General features: G+C 41.0%; 1 protein-coding gene across 1 annotated transcript in view; it reads right to left on the bottom strand.

Moving 5' to 3' along the window:
• Abcb5 (ATP binding cassette subfamily B member 5) overlaps positions 1-20,106 on the bottom strand; it is a 150,109-nt gene that overhangs the window by 59,093 nt on the left and 70,910 nt on the right. The window contains exons 2-10 of the mRNA XM_045135642.1: positions 17,227-17,418; positions 16,970-17,141; positions 13,075-13,199; positions 12,813-12,990; positions 10,703-10,816; positions 10,282-10,392; positions 8,655-8,780; positions 6,276-6,479; positions 825-995 (exon numbers count right to left, since the gene is read on the bottom strand). Of these exons, the coding sequence (XP_044991577.1) occupies positions 825-995; positions 6,276-6,479; positions 8,655-8,780; positions 10,282-10,392; positions 10,703-10,816; positions 12,813-12,990; positions 13,075-13,199; positions 16,970-17,141; positions 17,227-17,418 (1,393 nt within the window). The remainder of the gene's footprint in view (positions 1-824; positions 996-6,275; positions 6,480-8,654; positions 8,781-10,281; positions 10,393-10,702; positions 10,817-12,812; positions 12,991-13,074; positions 13,200-16,969; positions 17,142-17,226; positions 17,419-20,106) is intronic.

Raw genomic sequence — 20,106 nt, 5'->3', positions numbered from 1 at the left:
TCACTCTGTGCCTGTCACTCTCAAATAAATAAATAAATAATGGACAAAAAAAATATTAAAAAAAAATTTTGATCGTAAGTTACACTTACATGTAAATGTCATCCATGTATAAGCATCCTCACACTTGGTAGGAATATAGACATACATATGCATATAGTTCATGAGTGTATATGTATATGTCCCTGACGTATACATATGTTTTCTGCATGCACATTTTATATCAGCAAGTCCAACTAGAAATGTATGCCTATAACTGTTTGGTTCAGAAATGAGGAAGGCTATGAGTAGCTCAGACCTGAGGCCAGGTCACTAGGTCACTTTCAAGTCAGTCTGAAGTCCCTCGTGATCATGGGGGTGGACAAGAATGTTGGAAGAGGAATTTCAAGGTTGGGGCTTCAAATGAGCTAAAATTATATTAACATGAATGCTCTAGGGTTATGTTAAAGAAAAGAAAAGTGGTGAGGGAAGAGAATTCCACAGGTGTGATTGCAAAACATAAAAAACATATATGGTCACACTTGTAATGGTGAGAAGTTGCCATGTGAGGTGAAATTGTAGATCCGCAGGTCACACTTGTGATGGTGCGGGGTTACTATGAGGGGTGAAGCTGTAGATCTGCGGGAATGGATGTGTGTATGGCATGAATGCTTGAGTCGCTATCTTAGGTGCATGTGTTTATGTGCTTAGCAGTAACTAGAATTGCCTTTACTGCTCTTCTCCAAGTCATACTCCGAACTTGTGCTATAAGAGAACTCTGAGTTTTCTAGATCTCAAGAAGTTGGTACTCTGGAATTGGGGGATGAGAAATTCTCGCTCAAACTTACCTTCTCCAGTGCAGCTTGAACCGCCAACTCGCTCTCAGTATCGAGGGCAGATGTGGCTTCATCTAAGATCAGAATCTTGGGGTTTCGCACTAAAGCTCGTGCAATGGCAATTTTCTGCTTCTGCCCTCCACTCATTTGAACTCCTTTTTCTCCTACCAATGTATTAAATTTCTGATGAAATATGGGGTGGGGGAAATACAGAGACAGAAGAGAGGGTGATTAAAGGAAACGAACAGAGAACGACAAACCAGCTTAATTACCATTTCTTCTTTGCTGCCTATGATCTTTAATTTGTTCATTGTAGAAACAGTGTGAAGAAAAGGCCCTCAGGGAGACAAAAAATATTGGTGATGCTAGGATCAAAACACTTTAGAATATATGATACACAAAACATTCTTAGAAAAATTAATACTTTTGAAAAAGTGAAAGAATTTTCAAATATCTTTTAGATGACCTGGGAAGGCTTTAAAAGCCTGTGAAGTAGTTATATAAAGACATCAGTACATTTTTAAAATACTTATTAGCCATTTAATATTTTTCTACAGTTTTCTTCATGAATACTCTGAAAGACAGTGTGCCAAAAATGACTGCAATTGAGCTGCTATCATGGCATTTACCTATAACCCTTGTACTGTTGCATCTAGCCATTTTAAAATTGCTTTTTGATCTAAGAATTCTTTGCCAAGTAAAAGTCACAGATTTTTTTTTTTCCTTTCTTCTAAGGTTGTTTTTGTTTTGAGACAAGGTCTCAAGTATGTTCAGAGCATCCTGGTAATTGCTCCACAGCTCAGGTTGGCCTCAACTGGCCATTCTTCTTCCTAAGCCTATGATGTCCTCACTTAGGTTTTGACTTTTGGAATTGAAGGTAACATTTTGCTACAAGGTCTGTGGTGAACCAGTGTTTGTGTGGGGTGTGATGCAAAAATCACCACTTACTTTTGTCTCCATATAGATATCCGGTTGTTCCAGTACCACTTCCTAAACAATCCTCTACTTAATTCCACTGACTTTGCAAAAATTAATTGATGAGGTATGTGTGGGCCTGAAGCTGGAGTCTTTGCTCCACTGTTCCGTAACCCATTTGTATGCCTCTCTTACTAGTTTCTGTATTAAAATCTGATATATATTGGGTCCTCAAGCTTTGTCTTTCAGAATTGTTTTGCCCATTTTCAGATTTAATTTTATAAATAAATGTTGGAATCACTTTGGCATTTTCTACACATGCAAAATATTGAATTTATAAAAATATAAATATATAACCAAATCATTTAATACTTCCTTTGTTTGCTTGTTTATAGTTTTTACATAGAATTCTTTCACTAACTTTACTCTTAAGTACTTCAGATTTATTTAAATATTTTTATTTATTTATTTTAGAGAGACAGAGAGAAAGAGGCAGATAGAGAGAGAATGGGTGCACAAGGGCCTCCTGCAACTGAAAATGAACTCCAGATGCATGTGTCACTTTGGCTTTATGTGGCTACTGGGGAATTGAACCTGGGTCATTAGGCTTTGGAGGCAAGTGCCTTAACCACTGATTAATCTCTCCAGCCTGTGTACTTTGGGTTTTGATGTTATTATAAGAATGCTATTCTAGATTCTCTCTATCTGCCTCTGCCTAGTCTCTCTCCCTCTCTAATCATAAATAAATTTTTAAAAAGGAATGCTACTTTTAAATATTATATGTACTGTTGCTGCTATTAAGAGATCCAGTTCATTTTTAAAACTTTATTTACTTATTTATTTATGAGAAAGAGATAGAGAGACAGAAAGAGGCCAAGAGAGGGAGAGAGAGAATGGGCACACCAGGGTCTCCAGCTGCAGCAAATGAACTCCAGATGCATGTGGCCCCTTGTGCATCTCACTTACATGGGTCCTGGGGAATCGAACAAGGTCCTTTGGCTTTGCAGGCAAATGCCTTAACTGCTAAGCCATCTCTCTAGCCTGACATCCAGTTCATTTTTTAAATCTTTGAAAATTTGTTTGTTGTGTATGCATGTGTTCAGGCATGCCTGTGGCAAAGCATGCATGTTGAGGTCAGAGGACAACTTTCAGGTCTGGCCTTGTTTTCTAGGTTGTTTGAGGCCTGGTCTCTAGTTCACTGCTCCTTCCATTAGCACCATGCCACAGACATTCTCCTGTCTCTGCTCCATTCTCTCCGTAGGCACCCAGGCATTACGGAAGGCTGGGGCAGCTTCCTGCTCATGTGGAATCTGGGGATCTGAACTCAGCTACTCAGAGTTGAGCAGCAAGCACTTTGTTGACTGAGCCATTCCCCCAGCCTGCAGTTGGTTTTTAAAAATAGTTTTTAGGCCCATTAAAACTGCCTGATTTTCCTTGGATGAAATTGGAAGCTTGTGTCTTTTAAGGAACTGACCGTCATGTAAATTGTTAAATTTATAAGCATAGCGCCACTATTTGCGGTCATTAACCTTTCAGTGATATTGGGCGTGAGTCTTCTCATCGCTGGCACTGTTCCTGTTTCTCTGTCCCTCTCCCTCCCCTGCTGGGGTTTCAATGATTATTGCTAACTCTTTGCTGTTTTTGAGTTCGTGGATTTATGCCCTAATCTCAGTAAAAGAGCACTTGTTTAGCATGCGTGGAGCTTGAGTTCAGTCCCCACCTCAATTTATTTGCCTTAATTTTTAAATTATTTATTCACCAAATACACTTTGCTACCAATTCTAGTGTGCATAGTCTACAAACCCATCTTAATGTTTTCTATTTGCTGAAACTGCTAAGGTTCTGCTTTGTCTTAATGGCACAGAAAGACTGTTTAGCGCCATGAATACTCTGTGCAGCTAAGGAGAACGCAATCTGCCGATAGGGAGTGGATATCCTTCAGAAGCCACAGTGACACGATGCATCAGAGAGACTGCAATCGGTTTTCTTCTGAAAAAACAAAACGGGGTTTTTTATCGTATTAAGTAGTGCGAATCCTGAGTGATTGATTATCAACTCAACCTAGTGAAGCCTTGGCTTTATACTTTTTGGGATGAATCAGAAAGACCATTTTTCTTGGCAGTTACCAACCCCTCATTCTATCTCCTCTGGGACCGGCAGGGTTTTAGAGTTAGTCACTGTAAAGTCTTTCCCACCAAGGTCTGGCTGATGGGGCATCTTACCTGCATGCCGGGCATGTTTCCCAGGTGTTAGTGAGACTCACAGCGTTACTCACTTCCGTGCCTCTGTTCTACACTCGGCTCAGTAGCAACAGCTTTCTGGTCAACCTCTGGAGGGCCACCCTCAGATTTCTGCCTCCCATCTCAATGCCTCTGCTCTTTAATCACCTTCCCAGTGGCCTAAGCTGCCCTAAAATACGATCTCTGCCTTCCAGCTCAGTGAGACTTCCATGCTCTGTTCAATTCCAGCTCATAGACATGAGATCAGAAATTTGTTCCTAGACAAAATGCTGACAATTCATGAGTCTCGTCTCCAGTTTCTTCTCTCGGGAATCAAAGTCTATTACCCCTGTTAGGTACTTACAATATTTTGTCACAACCCTCACTTGTGCGATCTACACTTATAATTGCCAATGAGTGACAGGCTAGACACTACAGAAAACTCAAATATGTAAATTTTAGAGTATGCAGACATGCTACATGGAGCAATGCTACTCATTTTTGAGTATAGAATTCCCTCATTTTCCCCCCTAATGACCACTTCTGGACATTTTAATTATTTTCATGCTTTCTCCTATTATTTTTCCACTTTACCTTCATCATAAGCTTGTTCTTTTTTAAAATTTAATTTTGTTTTATTTTAGAGAGAGACAGTGAGAGAGAGAGAATTGGTGCACCAGGACCTCAACCACCACAATCTGCCTGCAAAGCCATCTCTGCAACCCAAGCTTATTCTTTTGAAAATATTTTAGTATTTATTTGTTTATGAGAGAAAGGGAAAGAGAGACAGATAGATAAATAGGATGGGTGCACCAGGGCCTCTAGCCACTGCAAGCAAACTCCAGACACATGTGCCACCTTGTGCATCTGGCTTACATGGGTACTGGGGAATTGAACTTTGGTCATTAGGCTTCTCAGGCAAGTGCCTTAACTGCTAAGACACCTCTCCGGTCCATAAGCTTATTTATGTGTTTATTCTATTGGATTTTATCATTTGGATTATACCTTTAAGATTTAGTATTAGATTTATAGCAAAAGGCATCCTTGTTTATTTATGGTCTTTGAGTAAAAGCAGGTCTGGTCTTCAGAGTATGACTTAATAGACATTGAAAGCCTCCAGTTGCTAGTGGAAAATCAGGCCGAGTTGGGCACTCCGAGGAATGGAAGCCCTGGAGTACTGAGGAGTCAACACAAGACTGTGTTTTCCCAAACTGAAGTCACTGAGTTGCCCCAAGCCCTTAGCAATCTTGCTTGTTTATGTATTATGCTAATCACTGCATGAAATAATGGCATAGGAGGTAATTACACAACATTTGTGTTTTTAAAAAAGACAATGAAATTATTACCACATATGCAGTACGGTTTGTAAAGGAAGTCCATAAAATGGATGTTTTTGATATTGTGACCTCCTGGGATGATGATTATCATATGTGTTTTAGGCTCACATGTCACTCTTTTTATATTTTATGTGGAGCTGCCTTCAATTTAAGGGGGTACTAATAAGCTGTCACTGCAGGGCCTGTAGGCAAATGGTTTTGTAACTCTCAGTTCTTAACACCCACTAAGATATGTCATGTCCTACTACCAAAAGTTTCAAATTTATCATACCTGTTTAGAATTCCAAATTTCTTACTCGATTCCATGTGCTTTTTAAAATGTAGTTTCTAAGCCAGGCATGGTGGCTCATGTCTATAATCCCAGCACTTGGGAGGCTGAGGTAGGAGGACCTCAGTGGGTTGGACGTCAGCGTGGGCTACAGAGTGAGTTTTAGGTCAGCCTGGGCTAGAGTGACACCATACCTCAACAAATAAACAAAACACAAGAGTTCAGTATATATTCCGGATGAAAACGAAGTTTTCCTCTGCCATTACCACAGAACCAATTCGGACATTGTGTGCCATTACCACGTTTAGCCACAAGATGGCACCACAAACCAACACTTTTGCAGATGCACCGTTTCTCAGTCTCAGTTCTTAGCATTCCCCCCCCCACAAGTATTCTGATTTAACAGCGGCGTTTCAACATTGTATTCCTTTCTTTATTTTGCGAGGTATGGTCTTGTTTCAGCACAGGCTGACCTGGAATTCACTATGTAGTCTCAGGGTGGCCTCGAACTCACGACAATCCTCCTACCTCTGCCTCCTGCGTGCTGGGATTAAAGGTGTGAGCCACCACGCCCGGCTGTATTTCTTCTTTTGTCAGGTACCATATTCTCGTCTCTTTAGGTGTTTCATCTGGGGCAACCCCAGAATCAATCCCATTCTCCTTGTGCTGCGCCTCACTTGGGATGCCGAAGGACCCTGGCTGAGGTTGCGCGCGGGGTACTCACGTCGGGAAGCTCCATGATGAAGTCGTAGGCGGTCGCCTCTTTCGCTGCCGTCTCCATCTCTTCCTCGGTGACAGCGTCTCGACCATACTTAATGTTGTTACTGATGGTGGTCCCAAACAAAACAGGCTCCTGGCTGACCACCCCAACATGTTTTCGATAATGCCGCACATTTAGGGCTCGGATGTCATTGTCATCCACGGTGATCTGCCAATCCAGAGAAGTTATGGTGCCGTTTACTGCACTGACTTTCCAGTCGTTCTTCCTGGTTGGAAATGTGAGCTGAGAGTTGCGTAGCTCAGCCAAGACTGATGGTATATTTTCAGAAAGTATTTTTCAAATATTTATTTATTTATTTATTTGAGAGGGGGGAAAAGAAGCAGAGAGAAAGAGACAGGCAGACAGAGAGAGAACGGCTGTGTCAGGGCCTCCAGCTGCTGCAAATGAACCCCAGATACATGTACCTCCTTGTGCATCTGGCTTACCTGGGTCCTGGGGTCCTTTGACTTTGCAGGCAAGTGCCTTAACCGCTAAGCCATCTTTCCAGCCCCATAAAATATTTTTGGTATGGATTATGGTCAATAGATTTTTTTTTCTAATCGATGGGAATCAACAAATCTCCAAAAGTATAATTAGTTTATAATCTCACTAAGCCACCTGAATGTATTCCGAGATCCACAAATTAATTATTAATAGGACTACGAATGTGAACTATTCATATATATATATATCACACTTAGAGGCCACAAATGTTACTATAGAGACATGTCACAGACTTTAGTTTTGTCGTTTTAAGAGTGATGGCACCTTTAAAATTCCAGGAAATAGCCTTGTTTACTAATCAATACCTCACTCACCCACAAAAGACAAATGCGTCTTTCATTCATTTCTATAAATAATAGTAAATAAATTCTGTAATGAAAGTACCCCAATGTATTTCAATGAGAGCAGCCTGGATACGGTAACTGTCGAGTCTCCATTTCTCACTGACCCTGGTGTTTTGTCTGGGAATGTCTATTCTATGCAACTCTTTATACGTGGAATACGCATCTCGTTATTAGCATAAACTGTGTCTGAGACATTCCAGACAAACACTGAGAAGTGATATTTCAGTGCCGTCAGGCTCTGGGGGAGTCGGAGTTCTTTCAAAAATAACACTTGAAAGTTGAAATCAAAGCAAGAATTGGGAATATTGGTCTCATTTTCTATGCCACTTATAAGAGGGAAAAAGTCAGCGTCAACATAGTATATAGATTATAGAAAATAAGAGAGGATGAAGGCATTTTCTATAGGCATTATTTTTTTCTGAGGTTGTTTGGCAATTTTCACAATTATTTTATTCTGTTGTTCCTGCCCATGAGGCAAGCTCTCTAGCCCTGAGTGCGCATCTTTGTCTCCACCTCCTGAGTGCTGGGATTACAGGCAAGCAGTGCCATGCTTGGCTCATATTTCAAAATTTACATATTGTATTGGCCGTCTTGACTTTATTGTATGAGAATGCAAACTTCACAAAAGCAGAAGTTTATTGTTATCTGCCTTGTGCTTGACAGATTGTAGATGCCACGTAAGTAGCTAAAGAAATGAACACAGGAAAGAAAACGATATAGCTTCACTCATAACTCATAAAAATTAAACCCCACTAATAAAAATTAAGAGCTGGCATATGGGAATCCTAGCTACAGATGACTGGGCTTCTGTGTGAGAATGAAAATACTTAGTAGCAGAGGCCAGTAAGTTAAAAAGGAGATATAAAGGGTGGAGAAAGGAAGGGAGGAGGATACTTAATAGGTTGATATTGTATATATGTAATTACAATGATTGTAATGGGGAGGTAATATGATTGAGAATGGAATTTCAAACGGGAAAGTGTGGGGGTGGGGAGGGAGGGAATTACCATGGGATATATTTTATAATCATGGAAAATGTTAATAAAAATTAAAAAAAAAAATTAAGAGCTGGGAGCTGAGGAGATGGCTCAGTTGGGAAAGTGCTTGTCATGCAAACCTGAGGACATGAATTCAGACCCCCAGCACCCAAGTAAATGCCTGGTGTGCCAATGCATGCCCATTATTCCCAACCTGAAGAGTCAAGAGACAAGTGCATTGCTGCGGCAAGCTGGTTATCTCTGCATCCAGCGAGGCACCCTGACTCAGAAAATAAGGCGGAGAGGGTTGAAGAAGACGTCCAGTGCTGACCTTGCTTCTACATCCAAATATATACATGTGTATGCACACCCACACACACGTGCACACATACACACACAGCACACACATCTCACACACCGAAGCAAAGGTCGGCACAGCTGTCCGCTCTTTATCGCGAGTGCCATTTGTAACTCCCAGTTTGGGACGCGACAGGGTTTCTGTAGCAAGCCGCACTTACAGAGCCTTCCTCCGGGTCATACAGCCTCTGCAGCAGCTGTACCATTGTGCTCTTCCCGCTGCCGCTGGGGCCCACCAGCGCCACGGTCTCTCCAGACTTGACCTTGAGATTCAGACCTTTCAGAACCTATTGCACATGGGGGTGGGGAATCAAACAGCCATTATGATGCACATAATTTGAGAAGTTGATCGTCTGATTACAGACAGAAAACAAATCCCTTTGTGACACTGACAAAGCACATGTAGATCTTAAGTTTGTTTCATACATATGTATAGCAACCTACACAAATTTGGGAAAATGATACTAAAATAATTTCTCCTGATTTCCCTACGTAGAAGAGATCTAAGTTAAGTGTGAGTGCTAGGAGTAAAGGTGTGCACGATCACTCCCAACCAAAAGGTTAATTTTTAAGTTTGCGACAAATGAGTGAAATCTCGTCAGATCTCTGAGTTGCTTAAGAAAGTTCTTCCTTGGAATACGTCTGATGTTTTTGCAAAGTGTATTCCACAGGACAACTGGCTTCTCAGTGGCTGCTGATGACGGGATGTCACCATTTCTAGACCTGCTCTTGGATTTAAGAGGACATTTCAACATATTTTAGAAAATTTTCTCAGTGACTACCAGGATTTAGTATCCCGGGCTTACGAGGAGTGAGGAATCTCCCTGAGTGACAAGAGCTATTCTGTGGAGACATCTCAGCTATCTTTGCTTACATGTAAGCATTTTAGCCTCTTAGCTTCCCACATTTTGAACTCATCCTTTATAAAGAAACACCCTTTAAACAAGCCCAGCAGAAATCTTGCACAAGACCAAGGAGAGGAAGGTTTTCTAAAGATGAGAGACTAGTGACAACAGATATTGATGACATTAGTAATTTTAACCATTTCATTTACTTAAGATTGTGACCTCTCTTTTTCTAAGAAGCAGGTACTACTAGCTACCTTTTGCAATCTTTTCTAAAACTACTTTTGTGTAAGGAGGATGGGAAGCAGGTACTACTAGCTACCTTTTGCAATCTTTTCTAAAACTACTTTTGTGTAAGGAGGATGGTTAAGAGGGGAGAGAGAGAGAGAGAGAAAGAGAGAGAGAGAGAGACACATTTTCCCAAGAATTGTTAAAGACTGAGTGATGAATGGGCAGATAGTGTGTGTGTGATCTGGAGCGTGTATGTGTGCTTGTTGCTTGTGTGTGTGTGTGTGAAGTAAAAGGTAGAATGCTGAGAAACAATTACTGATACAATCAAATTCCCAGGGATGGGAGAGGAGAGGGCAGAGATGCACAAACTCCTGATTAAAATCAACTAGATGTGCAGAGTGAGATAACTACCAGGGACCACCAGCAGGTGGCAACATTCATTCAAGACATCTTGTGCTCACAGACCTAGTGTGGAGGAGCTGCATGGAATTAAGTATGGTTTTTGGCAGTCAACAAAACAAAAGAGGCCGTACAATATAAAATATTATTTCAGAGCTATTTGTCTAGAATTCATGAGTCAGTCTATCTGTTGGCATTTGCAAGTCTCTCAGCCAAAATCTGGGTCAAATTTATCCCATGTAATCTCATAAGAGATCCAAGGCAATAGAAGGCAGTATCCGAAAACTGTACAGTGGAGCTGAATTTAGCTTACCTTCATAGCTGGTCTGGATGGATAACTGAAAGAAACGTTTTTAAATTCTATGGTTCCTTTTACGCATTCAGGTTTATATCCAGTTGTTGAAAAGTTATCTATACTGGGTTTCTTGGAAAAATAAAAAAAAGTGTTATGCATCTTTAAAGGACAGAGATGACACTTCCAATACTCTAAAAACACTTTAAACATGGTACTCCTTTTGAAAGTTTTCCTTTCTGCTTTTCAAATCCATCATTAGACATGACATTTCAATAAAACACATCCCCTCACAAAGGCATTAAAGGGCAATCTCTCTGTCAAGATCTGATTGACCCACATGGGCGCTTACCATCCTACGTTTTAGTGAAATGAGTGTGCCTGCATTTGGGGCTCCTTCTTACAGCAATGACAGCTATAGTTCAGCAACAAGAGGACTTACCCTGTCAATGATCTGGAAGATACTGAAGGCTGCTTCCCGGGCTACAGTGAAGGTTTCAAAGTGAGGGATTGCTGACCCAAGGCAGTAACTACTATGGATCACACTAAAGAAAACCTACAGGATGGAAGGTTGAAGATAGGATGAAAGGTAGAGGAAATGGCAAGTTAATCCAAGCATCCTTGGCTTTCCCAAGTGTAGAACTTCTGGTTGTTACATGGGTCTGTGGTGATCACCAACGAGGACATTGGAGCCAGAAACCTGCTGTCTGAGCAGGGCTGGCCATGAGTAAACTGCACTTCCTAACCAGACCTCTCCTCTGCTCTGCTCTACCCTGTGAGCTTTGAAAAGCAGGTGACCAATGTCATCACTAGCTCAGAGCCATTGTACTATTTCTGCTATTTAAAAAGAAATCTTTTATCACTGTATGGCTGTTCAGGTTTTATACAAACACATCTCTTTTAAAAAAGTCAGAGTAGGGGCTGGAGAGATGGCTTAGCAGTTATGCACTTGCCTGTAAAGCCTAAGGACCCCGGTTCGAGGCTCGATTCCCTAGGACCCACATTAGCCAGATGCACAAGGGGGCGCAAGCATCTGGAGTTCATTTGCAGTGGCTGCAGGCGTTGATGTGCCCATTCTCTCCCTCCCTCACTCTTTCTCTTTCTGTCTATTGCCCTCAAATAAATTAATAAAAATAAAAAACAAAAAATTTTAAAAAGTCAGAGTAGGAGCTAGTGAGATGGCTTACAGCTTAAGATACTTGCCTGAGAAGCCTAAGGACTCAGGCTCGATTTCCCAGTACTCACGTCAGTCAGGTGCACAAGGTGGCACATGTGTCTGGAGTTTGTTTGCAGTGGCTAGGGGCCCTAGTGTCCCCATTCTCTCTATCTGCCTCTCTCTTTCTTTTAAATAAATAAAAATACTTAAAAGAAGTCAAAGTAAGAAATCATTCTATGATCTGTAAGCCACTGTTTCTTTTAAATCATGTATATGAGGTAGCTAGAGGAGCAAAGATTAGCCACAAATTCTTCCTATTGACATTTCATCTTATATGGGATGAATGAACATCTTTAGCCATTGCTATTAAAGTTTCAAATTAAAAAGATGAACTAAATTGAATAAAGAGAAATCTTCATTGAATGAGAAGATCAAGCAAAAACTCAAAGAGTAAAGTTGGCCAATCCCATTCACCATGACCAATTTTTCTTAAGCCTGAACTGATCCATTTATTGCTGAAACTTGAGAGGATAACTGAATCACTTTAAACTGAATATATAGCCAGTGGGAATGTAAAAGACTGTAAATGACAAGGTTGGACAGAGCTGTGTGTAGTTTGCGCTAGAGAGAGACATGTAGCTCAGCCCGCAGTGGCATTTCCAGACAGCAAGGTGCGCGCAGAGGACAATCTCATCTCAGCCATCATGGGAGGTGATGCCTCTCTACGGACAGTCCTTCTCTACTGGATTCAGAAAACCCTGCATCTCCTTGTGGGGGCTCAAGGATGACTCTTATAGAAGCACACTGCTTGGCCCAAGGAGTACCCTAACACAAGTAGGATAAAGAAATCCTACCAACTCATAAATACAATTTAAAGGCATATACAAATTGCAGGAGGAAAGCGAATATTTGTTTGTTAAAGCATTCATCTTTGAACAGTTATCTTTATTCAAAGTGGTATCTGAACACATTTAGTTTTATATGTATGTATCCATGTAATGTTGTGTTTGTGTATGGGTGCATATATGTATGGAGCCTGTGGGGAGGTCAGAGGACAACCTGGACTTGTACAACCTCTCCTTCCACCTACTTTGAGACAGGGTCTCTCTTGTTGTTTTACTGCTGCCCGCACCAGACTAGCTGGTCATGAGCTTCTGGATTGTTCTGGCTCTGCCTCACATTGCTGTGGGTGCATTGGATCACAGATGCCTCTGTCACTTTGTGTCTGGCTTTATATGGGTGTTGGGGGGAAAAAAAAAACTCAGATTGGCTCTCAAGCAAGTGCTTCTAACTGCTGAACAATCTTCTTAGCCCTTAATTTTTTTTTTTTAACTAAACTCTAGGTAAGAAAAGCTTAGTATTGGTCCATTTCCTTTATTTTTCAAACAAGACTTACAGCAAGAATAGTCCCAATGGAGTAACCGGGCTCTCCATTTAGAATCAAGGAGGTTCCATACCAAAAAGCAAGTCCATATGTCCCATTCATAAACAAGTATACAGCACCAATAGACATCTTGGAAACTATAGCTTTCTTGATGCCAACATCCCTTGCATCTTTTAGGTTCTGTGTGTACCTTACAAAGACAAAACACGATGTAATAAACGACCTTTGGAGAAAGCAAGACCAAGCAGATTTTGTTCTAGTCAAAGGGACAGACCTTTGAATTTCTTTCTCTTGGGCTCCAAAGGCTATGACTGTTCGGATTGATGACAAGACTTCTTCTGCTACAGCCCCAGCTTTGGAATAGGCACTCAACTCCTTACTGGTCAGTGAGATGACCATCTGTAACCAATGATAACTACCGGTTAACCCAGAATGAATCTGTTATGATTTGCATTGTGAAATCTCGCCCACAGAGCCACGCTTTTGAATATTTGGCCCTCACCTGGTGGTGCTTTTAAGGAAACTGGATCTTTGGGAAGTGGGGTCTAGCAGATAGCCATAGGTTGCTAGAGTTATAGCTTACTGCTGGTTCCAGTGTAGCTCGGTTTGCTTCCTGGAGCTCCAGCTGTACCCTCCCAATGCCATGAGACCTGCCATGTTGCCTCTCCTTTCATTTGTGACTGTTGCATAGCAACTTCCTCTGCTTTGAAACTTTCGAGATTCACAAGCCCAGCCTCCAGGGTTTATAGAAGCAGTAAGCAATGACTGTGGAGAGGCCACTGTCCTACCAGCAGAGCTGCGCGCATGATGACACAGCAAGCTTTGGGAACGAAGCCCTCCGAGGCTGGGGTGGGCTTTCCCGTGATGCAGCTTCCTTTGAGCCCTGGAAGTAAGCCCTCACACATGTTCACTGGTGCCCCACACATGCCCACTGCTCTCTCTCTGTCCTTAAAAACCTCTCTCAAATCTGGGTAGCTTGATTGGCACAGCTGGGTGATCCTTGATTTGGAGACAGACTTTAGGGACACTGAAGATTAGCGAGCTTTATATGACTTAATTTGTCATCATGTCCAAACGGTACAGGTCACAGAACGGTGGAAGGAAGAGGAACCTTATCCCTCATGTGTATGGGGAAGAATGACCTTGAATGGAGCTGCCCAGTTAATGTCCTGTGTCCAAACAAGAGGAGAGATTTGGAGGAAAGTGGAGAGTATGACTGTTGATGGTAACACGCAAGATTATTTGATTTCTCAAGATTTGAAGTCACATGTGCCCTTTTCTCTATTATGTCACGTTTGTTCTTTATGGTGCAGTCATTAGTACAACAGTTCATTCAAAGGAATAGTCACAACATTGTTTCAGAGATAAGAGTTTTAGATACTGTCTACTCACACAGAAAACATACTTCTAAAATACTTTTCATATAACTGAAGCTAATTTCATGTAATATGTAATTTTATGTGTGACATACCTATTAAAGTTTCTGAGTTCAATTAATACACATAGTTATTTCAACAGGATATCACTGGAGGGCAAAGGCCATCTCGTGCAATGCCTTTTACATAGTATCTAGTAAAAGCTTGCCAAGTTAAATTGATTTGGAGGAACCATCCACAATGGTATCTTTGGTCTTTTGGAGGAACTCTGAATGCCACTTGTTTCCTCCTCATTTAATATAGCAACAAAACTTAGATTCTCTCTGCTTTTCTTTTAAAACACCTTGTTCTTCTCTTTCCTGAGCAGGGAAGACTCTGATCTTGGTAATGATAATAATCTTCCTACTGAAAAGTCCTCATTTGAAGAAGTTGGTGATGAAGATTTGGACAAGGATTACAAGGTCAACACTGGAAGTTAAACATCTGTTGTTTGAATATCCAAGCCTCACACCTAGAAGGTTAAAGCCTATTGCTGAAGACACAGTGTTCTTCACTGCAAGGACACTGAGAAATCAGGCTGGACCTGAGCTGGAAGCCTCCACCCTGCTGACTAGCTGTCACAGTGCCAGAAAGGGCTGTGCAATCTTCTGGAGGAGAAAAGTCATGAACAGTCTTAACCAGCAGTGGATTCTGTAATCTGGTCAACTGGCCAGCCAGGCGAATGCCCACTAGTGCAATAGTGGCATGTCTGTTGTAGGGGTAACCAACTGCTCTCTGATTGTATTTGAAGCCTGCTCCATGAGAAGGAATCCATACTTGGTGCCTATTCAAAAGCCTGTGGTTGGTGAGGCCATAAGCCCTGGGGGGAAGCCACTACTGTTGTTTGGCTAAATGTATATTTTATGCCCACTGACTTTCTCTCTAAGTATTTATGTTTATGCCTGTGTATTAGAGCACTCTCACTTTTGGCTAGACAAATATCTCTTTCCAGATGGCAGTGACTACTGGGGAGACACAAAAACTTGTAAAGTGCCAAGAAGAAATGACTCTTGAGTGTTCAGCACAAAATGAGGCATCTTTATCACACCCACCATGGTTCATCTTGGAAGAGGTGGACAAAATATTGTAAGGGCCAAAAGATGGGGAGCAGTGACTTGGACTACTGACTTCTAGATATAAAGTGGTAGTCAGTTGTATTCATGACCTCACAGAGACTCTAGTTTATCTTTGAAAGACCTGAATAATTTTTGGCATATCAACTTGTTATCACGAATGATAGTGAGGGACAAAAAGAAAGACCCCTTCACAGAAATAGAAATGAACAATCCTAAAATTCATTTGGAAGCACAAAAAAACCTCGAATATCTAAGACAACTTTGAGCAACAAAAAGAAGGTGGGTGGCATCACCATACCCAATTTTAACCTATATTACAGAGCCATAGTAAAAGAATAGCGTGGTACTGGCACAAAAACAGACACGTGGAACAATGGAACATAATAGAGGACCAGATGTAAGTTCAGGTAGCTACAGCCACCTGATCTTTGACAAACATGCCCAAAATTCTCATTGGAGGAAATACAGCCTCTTCAGCAAATGGTTTTAGGAAAACTGGGTATGTATTTATAGAAGGATAAAAATAGATCCTTCTCTCTCTCCATGAACAAGAATTAAATACAAATGGATGAAAAACTTTAAGATAAGACCTGAAACTTTCAAACTGCTAGAAAAAAAGAGGAAATCCTTTAACATATTGGTATTGGCAAAGACTTTCTGAATATAGCCACAGTTACTCAGGAAATAAAACCACTGATCAACTGCTGGGATCTCAAGAAATTACAAAGCTTTTATATAGCAAAGAACACTGTGAATAGATAAAAGAGGCAATCTACAGAATAGGGGAAAATCTTCACCAGCTATTCTTCTGACAGAGGATTAATATCCAGGATATACAAAGAACTCAAAAAAAAAGCAATCAAACAACCCAGTTCAAAAATGAGCTGTGGAACTAAATACTTTTCAAAAGAAGAAACACAGATTGCATATATGTTTTAAAAAGTTTTTTATATACCTAGCCATTAGAGAAATGCAAATTAAAACTACTTTGAGATTCCATCTCACTCTTATCAGGATGGATACTGTCATGAAAACAAATAACAATAAATGTTGGTGAGGATGTGGAAAAAGAGGAACCCTTCTACACTGCTGGTGGGAATGCAATCTGTTACAGCCACTGTGGAAACCAGTGTGGAGGTTTTTGAGACAGCTAAAAATAGATTTACCATATGACCCAGCTATACCACTCCTAGGTATATATCCTAAGGATACATCTCACTACCTTAGAGATACTTGCTCAACCATGTTTATTACTGCTCTATTCATAATAACTAGGAAATGGAACCAGCCCAAATGTCTCTCAACTTATGAGTGGATAATGAAGATGTGGTACATTTATACAATGGAGTTCTACTCAGCAGTAAAGAAAACTGAAATTATTAAACTTGCAGGAAAATGGATGGATCTAGAATTATACTTAGTGAGGTAACCCAGGCCCAGAAAGCCAAATGTCACATGTTCTCCCTCATACATGGATCCTAGATACAAATGATTGGACTTCTATGTGAGTAGGACTAAAACTCAGTAGCAGAGGCCTGAATATGAGTTCTTAGGCTTCTCAGGCAAGTGCCTTAACTGCTAAGCCATCTGTCCAGCCCAGAAACCTCTTTTGACAAGCTCACTAAGACACTGAGTTTACACCTCAGACTCCAGTCAATGCCACGTAACACTTGCTTACCTTACAACACACTGCCGCAGAAGCCATGATGAGAGGAGATGTGGACAGAGTCACCAGGGTGAGTTTCCAGCTCTTTATCAGGCCAATCACCAGGCCAACTGAGAAAGCAGTTAAGTTTTGAAACAACAGAGCGACCTTGTCTCCAATACCCTCACCGATTTTGTTGATGTCTCTGAAACAAGGAAACGCATGAGGGTTAGTCGTGAATAGGACACATGTGGAGACAGTTCATGTGGTACATGTTGTTGTTCTCTTACTCAGTCATGCGAGTGTTCAGTTCACCTATGTCATTGCCATCAAACCAACTGATGTCCTGTGCCAGCATGGAATGAAAAAACTGCTTTTGAATTCTCCTGGTTTGTCGCGCAGCTGTCATCACCCAAAAAGAAACCTGCATGTAGCCAAAAATCAAAGCAGTAGCTCCGATGCCAACATAAAACCATGTCAACCTGAAGAAGGAAGTTTGGAAGTGTTAGCCTGAAGCACAACTGTTTTCACCTAACCAAACAAGAGAAATGAGCAACAAAATTGCTCATAAGAGAAATCTGTAATAATATCTGAAAAAATTATTCTAGAACCTAGAAAAAAACCCCTAAAAATCACTCTGTCAAAGAATGAACATAAATGGAATATTATTTTCTAAGTCTCTCATGAGAACACGAAGAGTTTGTCACTCTGACATTTGTAGCAGAAATTAGTACTTTAAAACTTCTTTCAGTTTTATATCTTCTTTCAGCATTTGTAATATTTTCATATGGAAAAGTTACTCTGAGGTGATTCAGATAGATCTAGGTGGAACAGGAGGATAAAGAAAATGCTAATATTCATGAATATTTGATAAAATTTTAGAATACCTATCATTAAATATAAAATTCAATTTAAGTAATTTACCCTCGTGTAATATGTACAGAGTTTAATCTATATGGATTGTCATTGTAGAGTTGTAATGTCACAGAGAAGCTGAAAATTGTCTTAATATATAACAAGGAAACCATTTAGGAAATGTGGCCATTTCATAAACACAAACTGTATGAGGCTCTAGAGATTCAACCATGTATAAGCCAAGTCCTGGCATTCTGATGGGAGGACAGAAATAATACATAAAGAAAGAATTTCAGGTTGTTCCTGAAGGAAGTTAATAGGATGATAGGCCAAGGAATAGTTTGGGTAAACTCAAGTTAGAAGAGTTAATACAGACAATAGAGTGAGTTGTAAAAAAAAAAAAAAAAAAAAAGTTTCTTGAAGGAAATACTATTACACCTGGGATCCCAAATGTGAAACTGAGTCAATCATGAAAAAGCATGAAGAACATTCCAGGGACAGGGAAGAGGTCTCTCCCAGGACTAATGAGACAGCAAAAAGTTCAGTTTGTTCTAGGTCAAAAGAAGTTCAAAAGATGCAAGAGGCCCTGACATGCTCATTTTCTCTCTCTCTCTCATTCTTTCTTTCCTTCTGTCTTAAATAAATAAGTGAATGTTTTAAACAAAGAAGGTCACAAGAGTACGAAATGATGAGAGTGGGCAATGTGGCACTTCACAGACTGGTGACCCTATCTTCTTCCAAGAGAAGTCAAAGCGGGAAGGGCAAAGCACCGGATGGCTTTGTCGACTCAACATTGGAACAGCAGCGCTGGCTCTTCCCTTGACAGCCTGTGGAAGTGAGCGCAACAGGAAACAAGGGAAGGATGGTAGCAGCCAGTGTGTAAAGAAGTGGAGACTCTAAATATATTTTGGAGATAAAGGTTGTTAGATTAACGGGAGTCTCATTGAAAGTAGACAGCCTTCATTGTCACAGAGACAACTAAGAAGACTGGAAAAGCAGAACAGAACAACCCTCTAGCGCTTTCACACCTCCCACTTCATCACCGAGGTCATAGACAAGGTGTCCTGCCTCTGCTGTGCCAGCTCGCAACATCCCACGCTCCCTTAAACAATTATGAAAGGACAGTGGACAGGGACTGATGGAAGAGGACAGAGGGGAGACCGTCTTAGGTTCTGAAGAGAGTCCTAGGGTCAGCAGAGTTCACTTACAGAGACAGGAGACAGGGAGCATATCCGTAATTCTTGTTTGGACCCTGGCACTAAACCTCAAAGCAGAGATTAAGAGGTCCAGAATGGGACTCTGAAGGTCTGGAGAAGGTTTCAGGCTAGAGATGTAACTTTAAAAGTGATAGCTTGTACCAAATAATTAACACAAAGAGCCTGGGAGGAGCCAATCCGGGAGTCAGAGACTGAAATGCCTGAGAAGGTGAGGAGAGGGTGAAGGACTGAGCTCAGGGATCCAGCAAAGACAACCTGAGATGAGGAGGAAGTTTGCAACTCAAGCCAAGAAGTGGCATGGAAGACAGGAGAATGACGTACTTAGAGCAACGCAAGAGGGAACAGGACTGATGCTCGTTACGTGAGGGTTTTCTATTCACACAGCTGCCAAGTATGAAAAATCATTTTAAGTCCAAAGTAGTATTGAAAAAAAACTGATTTGTCGGATGTGCACTCTGCCAGCTGGGATTCAGAAAGGCAGGAATACTCTGCCATCTTGTTTCAGTCCTAGTACTGTGGAAAAATCATGTGATTTTGGTGGTTTTTAGGTGTCGGACTTTTATCATTTTTGTCTCTTTGTTGAGGCTTTTGTGGTTTTTCACAGCTCCCAGGCATCTCGTGGAAGTGGGATCTCAATGTTGTTAGGACGACCAGGCTCTGGTGGCATGATGGCGAAAATAGATAGATTGTCTTCCTTCAGGCCTAAGTTATGGTGCTGTGGACTGAGTTCAACCTTTATGAATCAAGAATAAATGAGGCTTCTTTAAGAGAATGCATAAAATTAGGTTTTGACAGGTTGGCTGGTGAAAACTTTGCAGCAAATGAAAGCCTAGCCTTAAGTGTCTCCCTAAGAACAACAGTAGGATAGTTCAGTAAAGCTAACTCAGTGTCACCATCACATATCTTTGTGTTGGGTTTTTGAGGTAAGGTCTCACCACAGGCTGACTTGGACTTCACTAAGTAATCTCACACTGGCCTTGAAGTCACAGTGAGCCTCCTACTTCTGCCTCTTGAATGCTGGGATTAAAGGCGTGTGCCACCATGCCAGGCTTTTTCACAGTGGCTTTAATAGAACACAACTGTCACAAATAACAAGAA

The sequence above is a fragment of the Jaculus jaculus genome, chromosome 16 (genome assembly GCF_020740685.1).
Source record: "Jaculus jaculus isolate mJacJac1 chromosome 16, mJacJac1.mat.Y.cur, whole genome shotgun sequence".
In the NCBI taxonomy this organism is placed as follows: domain Eukaryota; kingdom Metazoa; phylum Chordata; class Mammalia; order Rodentia; family Dipodidae; genus Jaculus; species Jaculus jaculus.
This window is presented reverse-complemented; position numbering and strand designations above follow the sequence as displayed.